The 23,302-nt window shown below is 40.8% G+C and overlaps 2 protein-coding genes across 3 annotated transcripts; one reads left to right on the forward strand and one right to left on the reverse strand.

Moving 5' to 3' along the window:
- The first annotated feature begins 4,821 nt into the window (after nucleotides 1-4,821).
- On the forward strand, nucleotides 4,822-13,096 carry fbxo32 (F-box protein 32). Of its 2 annotated transcripts, none has more exons than XM_005799030.2 (9): nucleotides 4,822-5,068; nucleotides 5,507-5,628; nucleotides 6,484-6,533; nucleotides 6,634-6,726; nucleotides 9,532-9,625; nucleotides 10,433-10,617; nucleotides 10,697-10,879; nucleotides 11,745-11,888; nucleotides 11,974-13,096. In XM_005799030.2, exons 1-9 carry the CDS (start codon nucleotides 4,956-4,958, stop codon nucleotides 12,061-12,063), a joined length of 1,074 nt encoding a protein of 357 aa, XP_005799087.1. In that variant the 5' UTR covers nucleotides 4,822-4,955; the 3' UTR covers nucleotides 12,064-13,096. The 2 variants fall into 2 exon arrangements, with proteins under 2 accessions (XP_005799087.1, XP_023187380.1); XM_023331612.1 differs by lacking the exon at nucleotides 4,822-5,068 and adding an exon at nucleotides 5,087-5,229.
- A 1,592-nt stretch (nucleotides 13,097-14,688) lies between these two features.
- On the reverse strand, nucleotides 14,689-20,736 carry prelid3a (PRELI domain containing 3A). The gene is made up of 7 exons (XM_005798993.2): nucleotides 20,124-20,736; nucleotides 18,678-18,846; nucleotides 18,446-18,535; nucleotides 18,198-18,268; nucleotides 17,935-18,037; nucleotides 16,798-16,874; nucleotides 14,689-16,717 (listed from the first exon to the last, which is right to left on the reverse strand). The coding sequence occupies exons 1-6, from the start codon at nucleotides 20,156-20,158 to the stop codon at nucleotides 16,803-16,805; spliced, it is 540 nt and encodes a 179-aa protein (XP_005799050.1). The 5' UTR covers nucleotides 20,159-20,736; the 3' UTR covers nucleotides 14,689-16,717; nucleotides 16,798-16,802.
- Nucleotides 20,737-23,302: the final 2,566 nt, after the last annotated feature.

Raw genomic sequence — 23,302 nt, forward strand, 5'->3', positions numbered from 1 at the left:
ATTTATATTTTAACTAAATCATATTTAAATTTCCATGTTGTGTCTTAGAGAAGCACTTTCTGATCTATATCTGGGGCTGTACTTCCTCTTCCCATCCACGCACTGTTTTATGTCGGTCATCTCTAATAAGATGCATTGAAGTTCGTAGCTCTTATGAGAAAAATGTGAGAAGGTTTGATCTCTGTGCGCACTTAAAGCTGAAAAAAGTAAATATGAACATATTAGATTAAAGTCTCTGTCAAACCGCAACTCACGACGTGTTTCTGCGACGTGCTTTCAGGAAGGTGAGGCCAGACCGCAGTCTGTGGAAGGGCCAGCAAGGGTGGGGAGGAGAGCAAGGCTGGAAAAACTACAGGTGATCTGACGTTATTTTGAGTAGCAAACAAGGAGGCAAATGTTACACCATGTGAATCATGCGGCTCTGACGGTGAGCTGGCAGATGTCAGAGAGAGAGCAGAGACAGAGAGAAACTCATGAGCCGTGTTTCACAACAGAGAATCTGAGCGAGTGATGAAACTCAGCCACAAGACGCAGCAACAGGTGTATGTTTGAGCAATCGTGTGCGGGTGTGTGTGTGTGTGTGTGTGTGTTTGTTCCTGTGATTAAGGTTCTTAGCGGGTCGGGCAGGACCGACCAGCTGTTGTGTCTTATCAAAACAAAAACAGAGATAGTGGAAATGAGAGCCAAAGTGATATTAGAAACAACCTCCCAGAATAAAGTTCATACACTCCTGCAACAGGGTTTAAATGTTTATCACTGATTCTACATTACATATTTTAACAGGCTGTAGGTCAGGGGTGTCGAACTCATTTTCGTTTTGGACCACATCTAGAAAGAGTTGTGGTAAAGAGTTTTTGTTTTGTCAAAAATATTAATAAATGTCTGTCTCTGCATTTGATAAGAACCTCTTGAAATTAAATAATGTTAATCGTCCTTTGATCTTGATCTAATTTGGCAGAATACGGATAAAACTACTGATTTGACTAATGAAATAACACTTAAGCACACAAATGTAATGCTAAAAGTTTTGTTTCTAGTGTCTAGAGAGCCACGTAAGAAACATCTGGTGGGCCAGATTTGGCCCACGGGCCTTGAGTTTGGCACATGTGCTGAAGGAAGATCTCAACTAAAATGTTCCTAACAGCAACAAAGTCATAAATACCACGGTGAAAATATTCCAATTATTAGTTTGAGTTAAGAATAGCTGGTGCTGAAGAAAGTAAACAGTGTTTCCAATTTTCAAAGATCTTCTGACACAATGTTTTCAAAATATAAACAAAAATAAAAAAAAGATAATTAAAGCCACAAAACCTGATTTTGTAGTGGTGCGGCAACAAAATCCAAAGTATTTTATGGCAAAAATTCCACATTTTAGTTCTGGACACAAGAGGAGTGGAAAACACATTGCTGTGAATGGACCATCCTCACCTGTAACACATGGTGTTGGCAGCATTAGGCTGTGGGCTGCTTCTCTTCAGAAAGAACAAGGAAGTTAGTCAGACTTGATAGGAAGAAAAATAGACTCCAATAGAAAACCTGTAAAAACCGATCAAAGCCCAAAACTGAATCCAAATGAGAACTTGTGGTAAAACTGGACAATGTATGTTTACACTCAGTCTGATCTGAAGCTATTTAGATGTGTAAAGTTTTGCTTTAGCTTATTCTGAAATGCAGTTTTTGCTAACAGACACTGCTACTTGTTTATGTTATTTGAAGTTGAATTAGGTTGTTTTTATGCAGCATGAAATCAAATTGTGCTCGTTACTCTCTAACCAAAAGATAAATAATCTCATGTTGGTCCACTTCGTAAGCTAAACAGGAACTATTCAGTCTCTGAGAACATAGCTTAGTCACCCACTGACCAGAAACTTGCTGGGACTTTCAATGTCATCCTTTTTTTTTTTTGAGCCTGTTCCATAAATAGAATTAAACTGTCCCTAGGAGCAGATGGCAGCGTATTATTTACTAAATGTTCTTCAAGTTCTCACTGTCATGCATTGTCAGCCTTAAAGTTCTCTTTTTTTTTCTTTACAAATATAACACCATCTCAGTTAACCACAGAGGAAACTATTTCAGCCTTCTCCATCTGAAGTGTGAGTGCAGTCATATGTAGGCGGTGGAGGTGGACTGCATGGCCACATACAGAGCGTACAGCGATCTTTCTTGTTTTGTTGACTCCTTATGAATATTACAGCACTTCATGGAAGTATACACACCCCTTGGAAATTTCATCATTTAAATTATACCAATGTACTTAGCAGGGATTTTGCGTGACACACCAACACTGAGTACAATATGCATTTGTACTCAGCCCTTCTGGTTCAGTTCTTTGTAGAACCAACTTTGTCCTCAGCCTCCTCAGAAGTTGCCTTGAAAGTTCGTTAAAAGTGCCAACTTTGCATGAAAGTGTCATTATTTACAAAATAATGCAAAGTTGGCACTTTTAATGGACTTTCAAGGCAACGTCTAGAGCAACTTTGCATTAAAAGTGTCATTGTTTACCTAATGACACTTCATGACAACAGTCATAGACGATTCCTTCATGACACGTGTTATGTGATGTTTATGACAGTGTCATGTCAGTCTTATGCACACCCCATCAAATAAAGTGTTACCAAATAACCTGCCAGTGGAACTAGTACTTTTTTTTAAAAGTCAGTATTAAGGAATTACTGATTTAAGACAAGCTCTGTGTTTTTGCAGTGCATCAACTCTGACCAGCTTCCTGCTAAACAGTAGCATCCCACAGCATGATGCCGCCACTCCCATCTGCCACAGTGGGGATGGTGTACGAAATTAACTGAAAGCTATCATTTTCTGCTCTTTTCACAGTGATGCACTTCTTTATGTCAGCCATCGCATAAAGTATCAACAAAAAAAAAACATTGAATTTTATGTTAGCAAAGTAACAAAATGTGAACAAAAGTCAAACACGTCACTAATGAAGCCCTGCAGAAAAGGATGCAGCCACCAGTGCATTGTGTGCAGTAAAAAAAAAAACCACGTCAGCCACATGTGCTAAACTGGTCGCCCTCAAGAGACAGGACATAGCACAACTCACACGCAGAAGGTGAGCTAAAAATTGCCCGTTGCTTCTTGTAAAGGTTTATCTGATGTGCACAGTGGCTGACATGTTTTCGTGATCACAGAGTGTGCCAGGAGTTAAGGGGAAGAAGAAACATTTACTCGTCCACTAGCCTGTATTTCAGTGCCACATTTTCCCTATGCTAACATTCTTAGTTTAAAAAAAAAAAATCACATCGTCCTTTGTGGCCTTTTGACCTGAATGATTGGATCAGCTCCATTTCTGATGTGCAGGATGACTTTGAGAAAGTAGCTGAAGATGAGGACAGCTAGACTGTATGCATTTCCCTTGATTGAGATAGTAAAGGCAAAGTTAATGTTTGTTAATAACACAAGATCGAATAACAGTGTAAATTAATCAACAAACACTTGCAATTATATAATTAAGTCTAACGACAGAGGTCAAAATCAATCAAGCAGCCCTAGACGGGTTGTTGTTTTTTTCTGGATCATTGTTAAGAAAAAACTTCAAATATCACAAAAATAAAGTGTTGCTACTTTCTCAGCACTTAAACAACTTCTGCATTCGGTTCTGTACATATGCACACAGTCATGCTCACTAAATTAAAATATGCGTTCCATTGAGGCTCATTTATCAGATTAAAAGTACTGTTTGAAAACTGACAACCTTGAAGCAGGCATTAAGCATACTTCTCATTAAGCTCTGTCATAAATAGCTCTATTAACAACGTTTTTGATTGGTCCGATGTAACATTCTAATTCTAAATATCTTGCTTTCATTAACTGTCAGCGGAAAATCATCCAAATGAACACAGATAAAGGCTTCCGAACATGAATAATCTATATAATGTGTTTCACTTAGTGATAAAGTTCTTGAAGGAAATGGACTTCTCAATAATGTTCAAATGTATTGTATGTATTGTTAATGGGTGTGCTGGGACACATGAACATACCAACCCTCACACACACTCTCGTATAATGCGCCCAACATGGATACACGGGTGCAGGCACAACATGCAGACACAGAAAGGGAACAATAAAAATATGCCTGCTAAATAAATAAATAAATACACTAGAAACCCTTCACTCAATAAAAACACAATCTGCATTGCAACCAAATGCTCTGGAAGAATCTAAAGCACAAGTCAATCTATTTATAAACTCATGATTGACAAAGAGGACTGGCGGGCTTCACTGCCAGTTCACTGGATGTGTTTTCATACTAATATTTACACTCGTTTCCCCCTAACATGAATACATGATGTGTTATAAAAATGTAGCCAATCACGCCTCAGTAACCCCCAGGCAGGGTCTTATTGTGGAAATATGCGTTGATCAGAACTGGATTCTGAATTCAATCCCAGCCGACATATGCATTTAGGCCAAAGAAGATTCTAAATAAATCCAGCAAAAATAAGATGGGACTTCTATATCTTGTATTAAAAATAGCATGAAAACTAAAACGTCGGGACAAAATACAACCCGCGTACTAAACTCAACTGCTTTTTCCCAGACAGTAAACATCATAGTAAGCATGTGTTTCAAACTTTTCATGCTTCGACGCTTTTTTTTTTAAAAAACACTCTCAGATGAATCTGATCGGTGTCCTGTGCTCCTGTCTTTCCATGACGTCGGAAAAATCCTCGCTCCTCCTCTCCTTTCTCCGCGCGCTGTCGCAACGCTGAGGTTGATAAACAAAGCCACGTGTTGCGAGGAAGTTTCCAAAGTGGGCGGAGCTTCGCTGCTTCCGGGTTCTGAGTCGGAGGATAAAAGGCGAGCTGCGCAGCGTCAACACAAGCACACAAACGCACTTAACATTAAGCAGGGCCGCGCAGTTTAGCCAAGCAGAGGCCTGCGTGTCTTTCTACGGCTTTTCTCTTCGACGTGCGGCTGTTAGTAACCGAGCCGACATGCCTTTTCTCGGACAGGACTGGAGGTCACCGGGTCAGAACTGGGTGAAAACCGATGAAGGATGGAAAAGGAGGACAGCAGACGACAAAAACAACAACGTCTCTGTGGAGAGGTTGGTTGTTTGAACGGCCTGGCCTGAGAAAATGTAGCAGTCTTGACAGAGTTAGTTTGTTGCTTAGTGTTAGAAATATGATGGGGGAGGAAGATGAGGGAGAAGTTTTGAAACGGGTCCAAACTGCATTGCAAACAAAAGGCAGAGTGAGGGGCCTTCGTGTAAGTTTCCATCAGTGTTTTCTCTCTCTGGTTGCCAAGTTCCTTTTCAGGCTAATCACCGAGCTAATAATAACCTGACAACAAGTCAGGGGATTAACAAACGTCTGCTGAACCTGGCCACTTTCCAAAATAACAGCATTCGCTTTCTAAAACACACACCAAAAAAAAAAAATCCACATTTGATCATGGGCCAGCGTTGCATCCAGTCAGAATTAACTTCTGCATCATTCTCTTCACTTTTGTGTGGCTCACATGTGAACTTTGTCCCCCTCCCCAGCTTCTGCAAGGACAACGAGCCGGAGTGTTTCAACAAGGAGAACCTGCTGCTCTCGCTCAGCTATGAGATGTCTGCCAAGAAGAGGAAAAAGGATCTGATGAACAACAACGCCAAGGTCCCCTGTGAGTTCCTGCGAAGAGAGACCAGAATAAATGAGTTGTGTAATAAGGCGCGAGAAATGCGGTCCAGATCAGAAGCAGAACGTGTCAGGGCTTTTTGTTTTTCCCCTTTTATTTAATTTTGATACAGCGGCGCACAAGTTGTTCAGCCAGAAATTGAAACATTCAAAGTGTACTGTGTCTAACAATATCACCAGATCAGATGCTGCACTTTGTTTTCTTTTTTTTCCCACAATGGTAAAGTAGATAATTTATAGATTGGTTCATTCGATTTGCCTTGAAGCCGGAGCTTAGGTCTAGGATTAGCAGGGACACTCCGGTGGGATTTGATATGAATTTAGCACTACTGGTTTAATGCGACGAGTTTATACCTGCAGCTTCAATCAGTTTTTGTTTTCTGCAACTATACAGGATGCTGACCTTTTATAGAGTTTCAGTTTTTCCAGCCAACAAAGCATTTTTACCCCCCCCTCCTTTTCTGACATGGAACCCGGATTTTCGGACTTCCAAGAACAAAGGGCATAAATCTCAGCCTCAAAAGTTAAAGATATTTACTTTGATCCCAAAGCGATCTCTTGTTATTTATCCCCAGAAGCAGTAGTACATCATTTTATGTGTTCTAGTCCTTTAGAAATAAAACCGGCACCCAGAAATCTGTACCGGCTGTGAAAAGCGTGCTTGCTGCATCTCTAAATTTGGAGCATTTCATTACCATTTGGTCAACAACTACACCAGCTCTGAAACTGTATCTTATTTGCGTCGCGTGCTTGTGCATTTATCCCAGAGCTCATTAGCAGCTCTCATAAGCAAGGCCACTAACGTAAAACACTTTCTTCCTGGTTTCTCTCCGTCTTCCAGATTTCCATAGGGAAAAGTGGATTTACGTTCACAAAGGAAGCACCAAGGAGGTAAGACCGCCTCAATTAGCAATCACAGTTGCTAATGTAAACAACTCGGCGCTCTTGCGCAGGATTGCAGCCTAATACTCTGATAATTAAATTCTCCCAGCGCCATGGATATTGTACGCTGGGAGAGGCCTTCAACCGCTTGGATTTCTCCAGCGCCATCAAGGACACGAGGAGATTTAATTACGTTGTCAGAGTGAGTCCTCCTCTTTTCTTTGCTTTTTAGTCGCTTCTGTCTCTTTGTGTTTGCCAGGGGAGGTGTTTTTTTGTCGTCAGGCTGAGAACAGGGCCGGGGGGGGGGGGGAGGTTAAAGTTAAATAGGGTGGCTCTTATCAAGGCTCTGCAGACTGTGGTGATGATACTGAGGAAAGTTTGCGTTATTTATGATTACTGAAAACTCCCTGTCATCCCCTACATCTACTTCAAACAGGGGTTTTATTAAAAATCTGGGTCTGTTTTTCTCAAACTCATTTTTATCCCACACAAACCGTCAAGGTTTACACTTGGAATGGCAAACGGCTCATCCTTGTTACATTGGTGCAGAAAATTTTGTTTCATTTCCACTTTTTTTTTCCCCCTCTTGATGCTGTTGCACACTGCCTCCCCCCTCTTTACCCGTTATGTGAACATGAAGTGTCACCCTGTGCTGTACAGTGGGGGGAGGGGGTGTGAGGACGTTTGTGACAGCTGTGCGGTGCGGTGAGGTGTGAACCCCCCGTCAGGAGTTTATGAAATCAGACCTGATGCTCGTCAGGTGATTCAGACCCCTAGACACGTACACACACTTGAATCTACCCGATTAGGCCCGCTGTCTCCTCTGTCCCGTCTGGTTTTGGTCTCATTCTCATCGGTCACTGGTGCAGTTTGCCTGCTTACTGGGGATGCAAGTTATCGATTTATACGTTGATTTAAAGGAGACTGAATCGATTGACTGACGATTAATGTATAAGAGGCCATTTTCTTAAAAACCCGAGTTTTGTATCAAGAGGATCCATAGCAAAATGCTAAATTTTTTTATAATATGGAGAATAAAAAAAAAAAGAGAAGCAAACAAATATATTCTAATGATTTCTTGTATTATGGTGATAAATTAAGAAACTTCTCGACTGTTTATTTCAAAACAGAACCGCATAAGTACATTTTATGTCCCATACCGGACCGTTTGGACCGTTTCTCTTTCCAGTTCTGGTATGGCGCCGCCTTCTTTGTTTCTATACCAGCAGGCTCTGCTCAAGAGTACTAGTGGTGCCCTCTTCTGGATGGCGCCCAAACTACAACGCTGAAAGATCTGAGCTGACATTCTTAATTGACTGGAAGTCATTTTGATCCAATAAACCATTAGTCAGCAATTAGTCATAAGTTGATTGTTTGCCTCATTACTGCTTACTCAAGTTTCATCCCGATTAATCTCAAACTCGCAGAATTTAAAGATTTAGCTGAGAAAAAGTCATTAACATGACGGTTCTGATTTTGTTTGTCATTGATTCAAATCGGCAGGGTTCTTTTACTCGGCCACAAGTAGTTCTGGAGCTGTCCAGTTTTGAGCGGGTTCTAGATAGCCGTGTGTTAGGCCCACAGAACAATAAGAGTGTAACTCTAGTATCCAGCCGGTGTCGGAGCCGGGTCACTGCTCCTCGCCATCTGATGACATTTTAGGGTTCGTTTAACTCGTTCTCAGTTACACAGATCGTCTTCTTGTTCAGCACAGATGAGATTCTCTGTTTCTGAGTCGGACAAACTAAATGAATCAAACTAAACCTTTTAAAAGCTACATTTGGCTCTTTTTAATTTAATTGGTTTATTTGGTAGGGACAGACATACAGCGACATAGACAAACTGAACAAAACAGCAGTCCCATGTTTACGTCAGTGCAATAGCAGCAGCTAATTCGCAGCACTTGTCCCTTGACATCGACTATAATAGTTCTTAAATACTTTTTAACTTTAATTCCTATATGTGTATCTACTAAAACTACAAATGTCAATTGGAAGTCTGGGGTTGTTTTCTCAAATAGTAATTGTGTGTATATATAGAATGTTGATAATTAAATTTGGTGATTGGTCACGTATTTCTTGTCGTCTAATGGCCCCACTCCTTTAGCTGAAAGGTTTTGTATGAATCTGAAATATGGTGAGAGAGAAATGAAGTTTAAGATTACTTCTAACCCAAAGTTTGGTTAAAACCAAAAGTACTTGAGGTTTTTGCAATCTGCATTACGGGTCTAGTTTATCTCCATAGAAACGGCGTGAATAGGGGTCAGAAAGTGGATGCGGAAGCACACGCCGTTCTGCCCGACTGAACTCTTCTGAGCAACGAAAAGAAGGGGATTAAGTATTAGGAATGAAGAAGAATGGCATGTGGAAAGTTTGAATCTGCCAAATCTACAATTTGTTATAAAAACACTTTTTCTCCATTAGGAACCCGTAAAACTAAATCTGACATCAACGTTATGGGACAAAAAGTGGCTAACTTTTCTGTTTATGCCTCGGATGTTTTTGGGTCAGATCTGAACATGGCTCTAATTTGAGTTTCTCCATGACGTCACAGCGCCTGTCAGATGACAGTCGAGCCTCTCTTTATCCCACTGTTTGTCTGTGAGCCAGTGGCAACAACTACACACACACACACACGCACACTCTGAGAAGTGAGTCGGCTAGTTCGCAAGGCTGGATGATCAGGGGTCAAATAACTTCAAGCTTATGTTTTCATCAGCCAACGTTGTTGACTCCAGTCTAGGCTGTTGCCCAACACTCTTCTAGAAGCTTCACCTCCGCAAGGCGACTCTGATCAAACAAATCAGAGCTGAGGCTAATGGACCTTCAGTCCAGAGCAATAACCAGGTGGACAGCTCCCAGTTTTGTTACAAATGTTCAAGCGTGGAATTTGTTTTTCTAAGAATCCAGCAGCCTACTAAACACAAAGTAAGGAGGCGGTGGAACAGAGCGTCTCGGAGGCTGACGGGGAGAAATTTATGTTTCTTTTTTTTCTTTTTCTGCTGCAGCTCCTGGAGCTCATTGCCAAGTCGCAGCTCCCCTCGCTCAGCGGCGTGGCGCAGAAAAACTACATGAATATTCTGGAGAGGGTTGTTCAGAAAGGTGAGCCCCATCATGCCTCTGGTGTGTGTGTGTACACTTGGGGCTCTCGGGGTGGGGGGTAACATTAGTGAAAAAGTTCGCACAAGCAAACATGAGAATCTACTTCCCCTCTTTGCCCTTTTCCGTTTCTTTGTATCTGTATCTCTTAGAATTTATCTTGACTATTTTTGACCTGCTTCAAAGTGACTCCATGCATTTCTTAAAGGCAATAAGTGAAGCGAAGTTACTTCAAAGGAATTTGCGGAAGTGTCACCTCTTGAAAGGTTTACTGTTTTTATCGCATTACAGCCACAAGCAGCAGCTGTAATTGTGGTGGAATGGGGTTATGAGAAGCATCAACCTGGGTGGAGACTTGACTATCAAAATACATTGAAGTTTGTGCTTAAAGTGCGACAAAACATGGGGTGTGAAGAATTTTTTTTGTGTTTATTATTGTAGGTGAGAAAATGAGCCAGGACAGCTTGGACTTGGCTCTCTAACTTCGCTGTGTAGATCCCTGACAGTCAGCAGACCCCTCTGCAAGCTGCAGTGTAAACTAAATGTTCCTTCAGCTAAACAGACTTCGGTTGTTTGGGGAGCGTCGCAAAATCTTCTGGCCAAATCGCATACATGCAACTGAGAAGATTGCAGCCACTCTAAAATGAGTGGCTGCGATCTGTAGTTAAAAATCTGTTGTTTTATTTTGTTTTTTATTTTTAGCTTCAGATTCAAACTATGCTATTTAATTTCCATGCAACATCCTAAAGAACATCCTAAAGATTTGAATTATTTATCTTTTTTAACATCAAGATTAATGATCCGTTTCAGTTCTCGATGACCAGCAGAACGTCCGTCCCATCAAAGAGCTGCTGCAGACGCTGTACGTGTCGCTGTGCGGCCTCGTTCAGGACATGGGCAAGTCGGTGCTGGTGGGGAACATCAACATCTGGGTCCACCGCATGGACAACATCCTGCAGTGGCAGCAGCGGCTGGACAACATCCAGATCAACAGAGTGAGCATCTGTCCGCGTCGCACATCCCGACACGGTTGCGGTCACGACTCTGTTTCTAACGCGTCTCGCCCTCCTGCAGCCTGCAGCCACAGGCATGGCGCTGACCGACCTGCCTGCCAGTCTGCAGCTGAACATCATGCAGCGGCTGACGGACGGCAGGGACCTGGTCAGCCTGGGCCAGGTGTGTCCGGAGCTGGGGGCCCTGACGGAGGACCGCCTGCTGTGGAAGAAACTCTGCCAGTACCACTTCACAGACAGACAGGTACCAAGATGACGAGGGGAGGAAAACATTTGACTGGCATTGGTATGGAGGACGGGTTCTGACATGGAAATAAACAGTCTGATAAAGTCGTTTGTGGGCCAGTTCGCAGATAAACAGAAACTTAAGACTTATTTTTATACTACAGCATTTAATAAAATCTACCATTTTATTCCTTCTTTAGTTGTTTTACTTATTTTGTTTTTAGTATTTTATTATTTACATTGGGGATTTGTGTTTGATCTTCTGCTCTCTTTGGTGCGGTTGAATACTGTTTGTAAAGAGTTGTGTAAATAAATTTGACTTGACTAATGGACGGCGGCAATACAGGAGAAAATAAATAGATGCATTAAAAAGGTCACGGTAAAAAAATAATAATTATTGGAACAATAAGGAAAAAATGACTTCAAAAAAAGAAAACTAATAAAATAAAGAATGGAAATAAAGTGGAAAATTAAATGATTATTAAATTAATAAACAAATATGTCACACTAATCAAATACGTTCTCTATTGGATTCAATATTTGGCACATGAATTACCCGATCAATTTATTTCTATGCTTACTGCGTATTGTCAGGATCCGTCCTCCATGCATTGCAGTTTATATTATAACCTTTAATGGAAGGTTGGCTGTATTGGTGATCTTACTAAAACAATACACTGACAGGCAAAGACAGGAAATCCTTCATCAGAAAGATAGTAAAGGAGTCCAGAGTCTTTACCAAAGCATTGCAGGTTCCTTCCTACATTCAACATGTATGTAGTTTGGCAAAAAATATCTTAAGACTACTACCAACTTCCTCCTGGGTTTTTGTAGCTGTGAATCTTTTCACGTTTTCTTTAAGCAGTCTGCATTCCTCCTTTTAGATCCGCAAGCGTCTGATGGTGTCAGAGAAGGGCCACCTGGAGTGGAAGAAAATGTACTTCAAGCTGAGCCGCTGCTATCCTCACAGAGAGCAGTACAGCGACACCCTGCACCTCTGCACACACTGCCACATCCTCTTCTGGAAGGTACATCTCCGTCTTCCACTCTGATTCGGAGCAAAGGAAGCGTTTTGACTCGCCGTCTAACGTCTGTCTCCGCTTTTGTTCTTAGGATACGAACCATCCCTGCACGGCCAACAACCCCGAAAGCTGCACCACATCCCTCTCACCTCAGGACTTTATCGATCTGTTTAATTTCTGATCTCTGCAACACACACACACACACTCCCCTACGTCTTCAGAAAACTCCAGAAGTACGGACTGGACTGTACATACTGTTCTTGTACATAGATTATTTTTTTTCTTGTTTCATCATGTCCTGGATGTACATTTATTTGCACGGACCTGGAGAGGACGCAGGCTGTGGACGACTATGCAATTTTATTTGGTTTGAATATTTGGATGAGATCAAATGAAGCATTTGAAAGTGATTGAATGTGATGGAGAATGAAAAGACTGTAGTGAGGAGGTGGGGAGGAAATGAATATTTGGCTGAAGTTTATAGTTTTAATATGGTCTATTCCCTTCTTTGTGGGATTTAAGTTCTATTTTTGTTAAAATTTAATAGTTAACTTTTTTATTAAATCGGAAAGGGATTAAAGTAGTGATGTTAAAAGGCCTCCATTCTTGGGAAGGTGCAATATGTTTCATGTGGAGCTGTGGTCTGCTTTAATTGGGAGGCGGGAATGCATACAAGGAAGAGAAACCAGATGTTTTGTTTTTATGCTTTTTCACTTTTATATTGATTTGTTATGTTTTCTTTTATTCTGCTTTGGCAGTCATAGCAGCAGCTAAGTGCAGTATTACCAAACGTAACCAAAGCCAGTGTAACTGTGGTGTGCCTTTACAAAACTTGAAGCAATACCGGCAAAATGTCTGTCTTGTTTGCATCTTTTCTAAACCCTGATTGTTGTTATTTTTTTCTGTGTTTAATTTTACGGAGGAGTTAATTAAGGTGCGACGCTCTGAAACCAAAGGTCGATGTCTAACTTTTTTTTTTTTTTTTGTGAAAACTCCTGCATGTTTTCAAACACCCAGCTGATTGTGTTGTTTACATATTTATTTCTTGAGACTTTTGGTGACTGGCTGAACTTTCACACTTTAGGTTTAAAGAAGTGGACTTTTTGAGTGTGAAAGGGACCTTTGTCACTGCTCAGACTTTGAGGAACGATGTACATGCTATGCAATGCAGTCTGTTTTTGTTTAATAAATAAACTGATCAGTGCTTTCTGTTTTGTAGGACTGAGAGCTTACTTAAAACATGAATTCATCAGTATTATGCAAAGTTTAATAACCAAACACTTCATTCTGTGGTTGAAAACATGGCACTTCTTGGCGTTGAACTGGCTTTAGAAGTAGTTTGTAACGGCAAAAGTGTGCCATCTATCGGCCAAAGGGGGAACTGTAGCACCGAATTGATAGGTGTTGCTGTTCAGTAAGCATATTGTGGTTGTCCAATTTTAAATTTTTTTATTTTTAAAACAATGCAAAAATATTAAACATGTTTCCTTTTTTAAGCACTACTTTTTGGGTTCAGATATGAGGGCCATTATCAAAACGGATGTGATGCAAATATTTGACATAAGCTTTGACACCAAAAAAAAAAAAAAAAATAGTATTGCAGTTTTTTGATTTTTATGCTATTATTTCACTCCGTCACAAAACATTTCAAACTTTGTGGCTTGCAAAAGATTTTATTGCTCTTACTGAGGTAGGAGCAATAACTGTGTCTTCTGAATGAAGAGCACAGTCTTCATTCAGAAGACTGTGCTCCTACGTCTGTGGAGGCGTATTATATTTATCTGCGACACTCTGCGGGCCAAGTTGGGATGACTGGGTCAGGCTTTTATGCTGCAGAGATGTGCTAATCTCTGTGGAGCCAGCAGATAACTCTGGAATGGAGCACAAACATTCCCAAGACACACACACACACCCTTACACAGTCTCTCCTGTATCTCTCCAGCAGTTATAATGTCCAGTAAGTCTTGGTTGCTGTTTTAACCTTGTGTCATCTACTGTATGTCGATGCATCTAATGTCGCTGATTCGAAGAGGAATCAGCGAGTCGCGTCTCCCTAATCGAAACGAACACCCAAATACGCGCTTTTTTGAATTTTTAACACTCTCGAGCTCATCGCACCCGATGTCAGAACCATAAATTTCACTTGCCGTTCTTTGTCAAATAACAGCTCCATCTCAGTCAGACTGGAAGGACGGCATCGATAAACATTTTCAACCTTTTCCTGCAAATTCTCAATTGGACTTTGGAGTGTTTTAACACCTACAGTATCACTACAGACAATGAAAAATTTTGAATGTAATATTCAAAACTTGAATATTACATGAGATCAATAACAAAAGATACTTTAAGTAAAAAAGTATCTTTTTGTGTCAGGCTTCTGACAGGTATGTTCGTTCCTACGCACACACTATTTGGTTGGTCCTCCTGTTGCATGAATTACTGGGCTGCCCCTAATCTAATCTACCGATACATTGTAGCCGTATGTTTGCTTAAGAACAGCAATGGGGGTGGTGTGTTTAGGGTGACGTATGCTGCTAGTTTTCAGCCACATGCAGACTTTTCCTTGTAAGCAAGCAGCTCAGTTTCAGTCTCATTTCATCTCTACGTTCTCACTGACCTGTCTGGTGTGGCCTTTGGCTTACACTTTTTCACTATTTTATAGTCAAACCATCAGTTTGGCTTTGGGTCAGTGTTCATACTTGCTTTGTTTTTATTTTTATGTGTGAACAACTGTTTTATATTTCAGTAAAATTGGAACTCATTATCTTTTCGAAACGACAGGCCGGTTTCGATCAAACGTCACTCGTCGTTTTCACTTCTGCTTTAATTATTTTAGCGTCTCTTGCATTGCAGCCAGGCAAAGGTTGCGCTTCAAAACAAAAAAGTATACAATTTTTTTTTCTATGCAACACAAAATGAAAGCAGTAGCATTCACTAAATACATTTTTAAAATATAATTTATACAAATATGCTATATTTACTGCTATCCAGAAACATGTTTTAGCACATTAGTCAGTCACAGTGTGCATCACCTGCACATACAGTACTGCTCCTGGTCTCCAGGATACGTAGGTTGCATCTATGGATAAGCGCGTCGTTTGGAAGCATGAGGTGTATGACTGGCAAAGGCATGAAACCAAAACACTGGTGTCGCTTTAAGGCCAGTTAACTGCGAACATTTGCCCACCTTGAACACGACCGTGTCTTCCTCTTCACCTGTTCTTGGTAAGTTTCCAAAACGCTCATTGGTGTTAAATATCAGATGAAGGCAATGTTGATGGTACAGTCCGGTATTTCATTCATAACCGTTTTTTTTTTTTTTTAGATCCATCATATCTTTTTTTTCTCCAAAGTCCTTCATGTTTTGCAAAATTGTGCAAGGATTTGTACTTTCCATGTTGGTTTCAGACCTGGATGACCACATATTGTTCTATTTTCAACATATCCCCTGGGATGGTGCATAATCTAAGCTGTATTGGTGTGACTCTACAAAGGTGATCTTAAAATAATCTGCCTTTCAACTTGATTATAATCGATAAGCGTTAAATTTGTTATTCAGGATGAATATTTGACCACTCAAACTGGTGGATTTCCTGAGACAGAGTTAGCTTTTAAATGCATCCTATCCATTTTTTAATTGTGCCGAGGCTTAATGCTAAGCTGTTCTAGCCATTTTAAAACTACCTTTAACAGAACATTCAACGGTGTCCAATTCGGACATTTGGGTGTTGTGTCAAGACATAGTTGAATAATTCGAAGATCACGTCTTCCGACAGTTGCATAAAAATACCAGTGGGGGAGGAGGGGCAAATCAGTCCCACAGCATGATGGTACCACCACCCTGCTTGCAGTGTTTTCAGTTACGAATGCACCATCTTGGCTACTTTTTGTCATTGTGGCCAAATGGGTCCTTCTTTGTCTTATCTAATCATATTTATTTTGTATGGGAAACGATTGGATTGTCCGAGCAGCTGCAAAATTCAGTCGAGTGTCAATTTTGGAGAAGTAGTTTCTTTTTGAATGAATACTATTAGATAAGACAAAGATGGAGTTCTCTGGCCACCATCTTATTAGTGAGCTTGCCTCATGTTATCCAGTGACGCTGGTCGCAACGTGATCCAAGCTAATCAGAACCAAAACACTGACGCTGGCGTGGCTACACTTTAACACTAGGAAATGCTTAATGTTGCTGAAGACTGACATATAAAGCTGATGTTGCACATGAAAAATATTGGCGATCCAGGACTGAAACTAATGCAACAAATATAAACCATGCCCAATCCGTAATATAACATTTTTGTCCAGTGTAACACAAAATAAGCACCAGTAACGTCTCCATATTTTAACCCGTTTCCCACTGTAGGAGTTTTCATATAGTATCAAACTAGTCCAAATAAAGCCTTTGAGACAGTTGCATAATAACAATACACTGCACCTTGTTTAAGAAAAACAAAACAGTGGTGTGTACCTCCTTGTTGCGTCCGTCTTCTATGTTGAGGATTTTTCTTAAAGTGTCACTTCATAAGTACAATATTGACATTCAAGATAGCAAAGTCTGCTAAGTTTGTTTTAGTTGACACAAGTCTCTGTTTTGTTGCCATGTAGTTTAACCGTTATTAGATTATAAATGATGAGCTAGAAATGAGTCACAACCGCCAAACCTGGCAACGCAGTCCCAGAAAGTTTCAAGAACTGTTTCTGCTTTGGCAAACGTTTAGTTTCCTTCACATGAAAGAACCATCTGCAGAGGACCGGAAGATGTTGAGACTCTCCCCACATGCCCTTTCAGGTTGGAGGAGCAGCTGAGGAAAGCAGTCGTCAGTGGATCTGGAGTCCTACGGTACGAATAACAGAACATGTTTTATGCTTTCTTTTGGGGATCCAGTAGAAAATGTCTAAAGGAAGGGAGAGTTACCAGTTTTAGTAAATGTCACAGAGTGGTACATTGTCCCCTTCAGAGTTCTGAATCACCCACTCAATAGCGTCCCAGCCCTAAGGATCGACAAAAGACCATGAGCACAAACATACAAAATACTGTAAGAAATGCTATGATTATTAAATTTCCCTTCTCTGGCATCTAAAGTGTTGCTGCAAAAAGCAAAGTAACCTAAACATGACTTTATATGTACGCAAATGTCATAGGGGTTAGGATAACACATCTTTATTGTTTCATGTAATGAAGTGACAAGTATCACCCTTTCTAAATATTCTCATTTTTAGTTAAAGTTAAATCTTCCAGTTCTCGTGTGGAGATTTTCATCAAGCAACAGACGCCTATCTCAGCAGGATTATTTAGCTCTCCTGCACACACTGTCTTTGAGTGTCTAGCGATGAAAAGATATTACAACTGGAAAACTGTGAGAGCCATGTTCATCTTACATCTCTCTGTGGAAATTATGCTTAAGATCGTTTCAAAACTGCAGGAGTCATTTTCAATTTGTTCATAAAATAGCGTCACGTTTGCCAGGAGTATGTTACTGCATTTATAAGCATCTGCATAAATTTTTTTTTAAAAATGCTCCGTGTGCATCTGGTTATGAAAAATGTCCAAATCATGATCCATCCACCCTCATTGGAGAAGGGTTCTTTGTTTTTCTTCTTCCAAAATAATCACTGTTTTGTGAACATTTTTGCTTCAAGAGCAGGATGATTGACTTATCTGTCCAGCAAATCTTTTCAACAAAACAACTTGATGCACAACATTCTTGCGAGCTGATTGTTGGGAACTGTGGAAAAAGCCTCCTGTCACAGACCTAAATCCAATTTTTAAATCAGTGGCAGGACTGAATATTGAAAGCCTGAATAAATGAATATCAGGCTTTTGAGTTTTGCAAACCGTGTCTCCAGACTCTTGTCTTTCAATTTTACAAATATGTGACACATTCTGTTGCTCTATTACATAAAATCCCAATAACAAACATAACGTTTTTGGTTGTAGCGTTACAAGATATGAACAATGCAAAGGGTGTGAATGCTTCTGCAAGGCAGTATTTAACTAAAGGCCTTCATTCAAAGAGAAACTATAAATAAAAAGGATTTATTCTCGTCTTACCTTCCGGGCGTTGGCAGACATGCTCCTGACCATCAGGCCCTCCAGGTAGCTGCTCAGACTGACTCCCTTCACCGTGATGATGGCTTCCTGTGTCAGTACAGTACTGTGGAGCAGACACGGACACATGCAGAAAGATCAAACATGGTCACTGTGACATCTTGGATGATGTCGCATCTTATTTTCCTCCTAAACTTTGTGTAACATGCACTCTCTGACAACAATCTTCAAGAAATTAAGAGAAAAATGGAGAGACGATCACTTACACCTCTGGGTTTTCTGGGTGCGGTGTGTAAACAAGCCTCTCATCTACGGATATCAGGTTGGTGAGAGTAATCTGGCGGATGCAATTTATTCAAAATATGTTACAACTGCGACATTTATATACATTTTTATACTGGAGAAATAATGATTGCAAAGAGGTGCAAACTATGCCACAGTGCCCACTCAGATTGGCAGATTTTCAAGTTCAAAGGGAGCATATTTCTGAAAAAAAATGTTGGAACTGACTCACATTTGTTGAGCACAACTCCATCTTTTTCACCTCTGGGTCGACTATAGAATGCTCCTTCACATATGTCTGTGTGTGGTTGGTCCCCAGTATCTACACACACATAAATAATCAAGCCAGTTTGAGGGAAGATGCTTCAAGAACAGTGATAGGACTAATGTTGATCGTGACTTAACTCCCTGTTTATGACCTAAATGTAGATATGTTTCTGAACATCTCTGTGGTTTTGACTGACCGCTCGTACAATAGACGGTAGCCCCCACTCTGTGCTGAGGAGTCTGTGGCTGTGAAGGCGTCCCTCTGAGTCCAGACTGCGATCCAGCACATCTACGCCAACCACATTGGGGTTCATGGGGTTGGGGTATTTCCTCATGGCAGCTTTGATCACAGTCTCCCATGGGTAACTGCACACGAACCGGGGCATAATTAGTCAGAAGCAAGAAGATGGAAGACATCAAATATGTGCTTTTGTGGGACAAAATAGGATTTGCTCTGTGTTGAAGGAAAAAAAAAGAATTCAATCTACCTGTGTTACATAAAATGATGCAAGCACATCATTCACAATTCTCTGATACTCTTGTCCATCTTTGGGTAATGTTCATGTTACCAAGATGGCAGCCTTGCCCTGTATATGCCCATTTTCTCCTTTTTATAATATCAAATATCCAAAATAAACCAAACTAAATTTTCCTTTTCCCTGCTATAACATCTTTGGGGGCTCGTCCGGGATGCACCACAACAAATCAGGATGCTAAGGAAGAGCTTGCAAGATTTGTGCAACATACTTCAAATCCAGATCATGTTATTTGCAGCAGCTTTGCTATGTTTTTTCAAAAGGGATCAGAGATAACATTACGTCCATTGAGAGGTGGCGTTAACAAAAATGATTGTTCATTAGTCATGACACATGTTAGTGGGCGGGCTCTGTTACAGCCTCAGAGAGTGACAAATGACAGTGAAAAGTGACAGTTTTCCACCATTTGGGGTGATCCCAACACATGAGACACAATAGCGATGGCGCCGTCAAAAGTTGAACATTTTTCAACTTTCTTGTGTCGCGTCGCTTGCCCACCTGTGCACCTCCATATGTACGAGCACGAAATTTCACACGCACAAATTTTGTCCGCCACTTGACTGGAGGTGGGCAAATTGTCGCCTCATCACTCAGGTTCCATAGGAAATGAATGGAGAGGTAGCGACATCGCCTCCCGTGACTATCCCATTAGTCAGCAAGTGAACATTGTGTCTTAAAAGCTGTTGTGTTAAAATCAGGAACAATTTAGATGAGTGTAGGGATTTGAGCAAGTTTCACAAATTGCCTGTACACTTTGGCCCATGCAGAGTCGAATTGTAACAACTGGATGACTGGGTCACATCATCTGGAAAACTCCAGCTCTGCCAGGGGTTTCCTGGTCTGCAATGTATTTATAAAAGTAGGGTTATTTTGTTGTTGCTTCTTTGTTTTGTTGCCAATATGGATTCCCATTTTTGGTTCAGAAGGAGGGGCTTGCCCAGGGCATCATTAATGCAAAAACCGCCACTGCCCATTGGTCAAACAGGACTTATTGACTGAAAAACAATAATTATGAAGCTACATATTTCACCATCGCAGAACTACAATAACATACAGATTCAACCTGCTTTAATAAAGCTCCAAACAACAAATCTCAGCGGTGCCAACCTGAAAATATGCTCGGTGCTCCAAATCTTCATCATACCAGGGATCGTGTTCTCCTCACTGTTGGAAAAAAGAAAATCCAAAACTACACCTTATCGGACCATCATTACCATCATATAAGGAAATAGATCCGAGATGTTGGGACCGGGCCTGGAAAGCTGTGGATGAGCTCACGACAGGCAATGAGACGAGCCCAGAGGATCCATCACCGTGGTTCCTGTCATGTCTGGGCCGTGTAAAAGCTGCGCAAAAATCCTCTGCTGATTCACAGCCAGAAAACAGATAAAGGGATAAAGAATGGCTGGGGCAAGAGCCGGTGCAGGAGCCGATTAACTAAGTGTCAAGAGTCACCGAGTAGCATGCGGCATTCTACTCAGCAGTGCCAAAATAAAACGTCGCTGGCCTCTTTAATCAACGTTTTATTGAAATGTCAAGCCCAGAAATATCATTTGGATTCAAAAAACAGACGGATATCAACCACGCGCGATGCGGCTACAGCTCTGAATGATGTTCATCCCAGTAAAACGACGTCGCGATACTTTTACTGTGGTGAACCCGCGGACAACTGCCCCACTGCTCCTTCCTGTCTGCGCCGTCCGGCTGACGTGATGCAGCTGATGCTTTGCTGCTGCATCCGCCTCCCTTTGTGCGCATGCGCATAGCATCTTCACTCCCTCTCCCTCACTCAGCCCCGCACGAGTGGAAGAAAAGAGGCGCGCGGTGTCAAGTCACTCAAGGACAACACGAACCGCACCGGAAATTCATCTAACGACCTTCAAATAATAATAAAAAAAAATAAAAATAAAAAAGGTCACTAGTGATACACACGCACGCCCACGCCCACCCACACACACAAACATTTCTAATACTAAAATCTGGACCTTAAATTGACAAAAGCATTGTCCTGAACGATGAAACCCTTAACTAAATATCACAATTATTATTATTTATTATATAATATAAGATACAGGCAGATCAAAATAAATTAAATAAAAATTCTTTCTACTTAAGAAAAAGAGTTGGATTTCCAATGTTTTTTTTTACATATGGCTGTAAAAATGATCTTTTTCCTACAGAGTTGAAGGAGATTAAATCAAGTAACAAAACACAGATTAACAAGTGTTTACAAACTGTTAACTCAAAAGACTAAATTAAACTAAAGAAATACCCAAAAACTGTTTGGTAGCGCAGAAAAAAAAAAATCTGATAGTAAATAAAATATGCATTTAAAAATTATTTGAAAGGAAAAAAAAATGTATTTAGCAAGTTTATCTCCCTTGGGAGATTGCTGCAGATAAATTCTGCAAGGTCAAAAAATATCAAACCTCTTTGGTTGTCAGATGAGAGCATAGCACAACCAACATGGCTTTGGATGAGGAATTTATTTGGCCAGGGACTTATGGTGTTAGGAGATCAGAGAGGTATACATTGGTGTAAACTGTTAGTCATCAACAAGATCTTACAATCAAGTAAAAAAATAACCCCTAGCTAATGAAGAGAAGCTAAACTGTGAGTAATGTGCTCTCTTTGAATGCCTAGTCTGTCTTTTTGATGTATCATCTGGTTATTCATCTCTGTTCCCTTGTTCTCCCTGTTAAACACTTTAAATCACCTCATGTATTAATATGAAACTGAATACCAACATGGTATGGGTATTAAAGTCGCACTATGTGTGCAGACGGCATCCCTCAGACTTAAAATCTGCAATAAAAACTGAAAAGGATCCAAGTGCACAACCCTGAGATGCGTGACACTTCATCTTTCTTGACAATACTTCTCAAGGATCTTTCTCTAAGTCCTTCAAATACGAATATGTCACCTAAAAACCGTAACACAAGAAACAACCCAGTGAGACACAGTGATAGTATAATAAAATGGATTCAGAGAGTTTCAGATTTCATCATAAAAAGGCTCTGTATCTCAACCACCTAACAAGCAGCTTTAGGCGCCTCTATTTAGGCCCGAGCAGCAAAGCGCTGCGAAGGCCTATTGTATCTGTACTGTTTATTATTATTATTATTATTCTTATTTTTCTGCCCCCCCAAAGAGGCGCCTTTTTGGAGGCTTTAGCATATTCAAAAACTCACCAAACTTGGCGGATGCATACGGGCAGTTTAAAAATTTCGTATTTTAAGGTCGCCGCAAAAATCGCAAACAAATTGGCTCAACGGCGCCACCTAGCAATTTTCAAAAGACCCATTGCTATTCACTTACTTCATCGTAGAGACTTGAAATTCGGTACAGTTGTAGAGCGTACTAAGACGCTCAGAATTTACAAGTAATGTCATAGTGCAACTATCACAGGAAGTCGGCCATTTTGTATTGAAGGTCCATTTTTTACCTCGAGTTTGACGTTTACAGCCTTCGTATTTGATCGAACTCCTCCTAGGGATTTCGATTGATCGGCTTCAAACTCGGTCAGTCTGATCATAAGGCATGTCTGATTTAAAGTTATCAAATTGGTGAGTTTTGGAGCATGTTGAAGGGGGGTTAGCAGGGGTCAAAGTTCACCTACACGCCATGAAACAAAAACCTCTTATATTTCCTATACAAAAACACATAGAGGGACCAAACTTTCAGTGATTGATCGACATCAGGTGTCCTAAAACACCCTGCAGTGAAATTTTTTTTTTATGTAGGCCACGCCCCCTGAGAGCAGGAAGTGTAATGTTTTACTGTGAACGGTCGCTATCTTAGCCCTTTGACCTAATCAACATGAAACTGTGTCCAGAGACAGAAGACATGTTGGTGTGTTGTGGATTCCAACCCCGACCGGCTGCGATGAAGCAGGTGGGCGTGGCGGCGTTGCGAACGCCATCGAATTTCCTTTGGCTCTGAATTCCACAGTTTCGGGGTGAGCTGCTCCAAACTCACTAGGATGGATCCTTATCCATCCCTGAACAGGAATCCATAGCGATATTTGGTGGGCGTGGCCTAATTTTTCTATAGCGACCCCTAGAGTATTTTAAATGAACAGCCCCAAGCCATGCTTAAACCTAGAATTACGAAACTTGGTACACATGTGTATCTTGTCGAGACGTACAAAAAAGTCTCTTAGAGCCATGCTCTAAACCCAACAGGAAGTCGGCCATTTTAGATTGAAGTTCATTTGACCTCGATTTTGACTTTTACAGCCTTCGTATTTGATCGAACTCCTCCTAGGGATTTCGATTGATCGGCTT

This window comes from Xiphophorus maculatus, chromosome 3, assembly GCF_002775205.1.
Source record: "Xiphophorus maculatus strain JP 163 A chromosome 3, X_maculatus-5.0-male, whole genome shotgun sequence".
NCBI lineage: Eukaryota > Metazoa > Chordata > Actinopteri > Cyprinodontiformes > Poeciliidae > Xiphophorus > Xiphophorus maculatus.

Excerpts from the sequence above, each read along its gene's own strand:
- fbxo32 (XM_005799030.2), top strand. The coding sequence starts at position 4,956 with ATGCCTTTTCTCGGACAGGACTGGAGGTCACCGGGTCAGAACTGGGTG. Across the intron at positions 5,069-5,506 it reads AACAACGTCTCTGTGGAGAG|CTTCTGCAAGGACAACGAGC; the intron begins GTTGGTTGTTTG and ends CCCCCTCCCCAG. Across the intron at positions 10,618-10,696 it reads ACAACATCCAGATCAACAGA|CCTGCAGCCACAGGCATGGC; the intron begins GTGAGCATCTGT and ends GCCCTCCTGCAG.
- prelid3a (XM_005798993.2), bottom strand. The coding sequence starts at position 20,158 with ATGATGAAGATTTGGAGCACCGAGCATATTTTCAG. Across the intron at positions 18,536-18,677 it reads TACCGTCTATTGTACGAGCG|ATACTGGGGACCAACCACAC; the intron begins GTCAGTCAAAAC and ends ATGTGTGTGTAG. Across the intron at positions 18,038-18,197 it reads CACCCAGAAAACCCAGAGGT|TACTGTACTGACACAGGAAG; the intron begins GTAAGTGATCGT and ends TCTGCTCCACAG.